At 49.9% G+C, this 1,723-nt stretch overlaps 2 protein-coding genes across 2 annotated transcripts in view; both read left to right on the forward strand.

Moving 5' to 3' along the window:
- The window catches only part of LOC102868167 (peptidyl-prolyl cis-trans isomerase A-like), a 63,243-nt gene extending 62,970 nt beyond the window's left edge, over window positions 1-273 (forward strand). The window contains exon 3 of the mRNA XM_006880710.1: window positions 83-273. Coding sequence (XP_006880772.1) covers window positions 83-273 — 191 coding nt within the window. The remainder of the gene's footprint in view (window positions 1-82) is intronic.
- Window positions 274-828: 555 nt separating this feature from the next.
- Window positions 829-1,723, forward strand: part of LOC102868579 (serine/threonine-protein phosphatase 1 regulatory subunit 10-like) — a 2,961-nt gene continuing 2,066 nt past the window's right edge. Inside the window, exon 1 of the mRNA XM_006880711.1 lies at window positions 829-1,716. Within this exon, the coding sequence (XP_006880773.1) occupies window positions 829-1,716 (888 nt within the window). The remainder of the gene's footprint in view (window positions 1,717-1,723) is intronic.

A 1,723-nucleotide genomic window follows, 5' to 3' on the forward strand; every position in this document is an offset into this window, starting at 1 on the left:
CCCCAAACCCCACCCCCTACCCCCAAATATAATCCACTCTGCAACCCTCATTGCATACTCCAACCTTTTTTAAGTGCTAAAGCTTACGCCACGGGGCAGCAAGCAAGCGGGAAAGGCGGAGCGAAGGAGATGGAAGAGCAGCCAATCAGCTGGCGAGTTAGCCTTCCAATCGGAGTTCACGCCTTGCGCACAAAGTCTTGCGAGAGGACAAAGTCTCACTACAAGGGCGTTTCACTAGCATGTTTGGGCTCGTTGGGCGACGTCCTGGTATAAAAGACTCCACACGAGCGGGTAGCCGCCCTTCTGGGGTTAGTTTAGAGGTTTGATTCTTCTCTGAGAGAGGCCGAAACAAGCCGCAGCAACGTCTAAGCCCTTCAAAGGATCCGGAGACAGGGGTAAGGGAAAACCGCAGCCACCAGCCCAACCACTTGTGTCTTCAGCCCCCCATCCACCTATCTTGCCCCCCCCATCTTGCCTCCCCACCAGCCCACGCTGCTTGGGACTGAAATCTGTGGCCGAAGGACCGTTACCACATAACTGCAAAAAATAATCAACCACCCTCCCTCCCAAACCCACCCAAATAAACTCATCCAGCGTTTTAATTTTTTTAATCCACTCACATTTTTTTCAAAGACCCCCCCCTCCCTAAATGGAGTTGGGGGGGAAATGACTACTGAGTTGGCCTTTGTTTTTTAGAGACTTTTTGAGGCCCCTCAAATAATCGAGTCTTGGGTCCTGGTTGGTGTTTTTTTTCCGCCAAATTTTAATCCCCTACCCCCTGAGCCCGAGGTGCTGATGTCGCAAAAAAAATTGGATAAAATCACAATCATGGGTTCGGGTCCAATAGATCCCAAAGAGCTGCTCAAAGGCCTGGATACCTTTCTTAACCGAGATGGGGAAGTCAAGAGTGTAGAAGGGATTTCCAAGATTTTTAGTCTGATGAAGGAAGCACGAAAGATGGTGAGTTGGTGCACTTACTTGAACATTGTCCTGCAGACCCGTTCACCGGAAATATTAGTCAAGTTTATTGATGTTGGTGGTTACAAGCTTCTTAACAATTGGCTGACATATTCAAAGACAACCAATAATGTTCCCCTCTTGCAACAAATTCTACTGACTCTGCAACACCTTCCGCTCACTGTGGATCATCTCAAGCAGAACAGCACGGCCAAGTTGGTGAAGCAGCTGAGCAAATCAAGTGAGGATGAAGAGCTTCGGAAATTGGCCTCCGTCCTAGTCAGCGACTGGGTGGCTATCATCTACTCTCAGAGTAGTGCTCAGCCTGCCGAAAAAGATAAGAAACGTAAAGTAGAGGGAAAGAGTCGAACCACTCCTCCTGAGCGACCTTTGACTGAGGTAAAGGCTGAGACTGGGACTGAAGAGGCCCCAGAGAAGAAGAAAGAAAAGCCCAGGTCTCTTCGAACCACAGCGCCCAGTCATGCCAAGTTTCGTTCAACTGGGCTAGAGCTGGAGACACCATCTTTGGTTCCTGTGACGAAGAATGCCAACGCAATGGTGGTTTCTGACAAGTACAACCTGAAGTCCAGCCCTCTTAAGCGGCAGAGCTCTGCAGCTGCTCCTGGAGATGCTGTCCCTCCTGAAGAGAAGAAATACAAGCCACTCAATGTCACTCCCAATGCCACCAAAGAGATCAAAGTGAAGCTCATCCCCCCACAACCTATGGCAGGCCTGGGCTTTCTGGATGCTCTCAATTCAGCCCCTG

This window comes from Elephantulus edwardii, unplaced genomic scaffold (genome assembly GCF_000299155.1).
Source record: "Elephantulus edwardii isolate Elephantulus edwardi_28Jun2011 unplaced genomic scaffold, EleEdw1.0 scaffold00009, whole genome shotgun sequence".
Taxonomy (NCBI): Eukaryota; Metazoa; Chordata; class Mammalia; order Macroscelidea; family Macroscelididae; genus Elephantulus; species Elephantulus edwardii.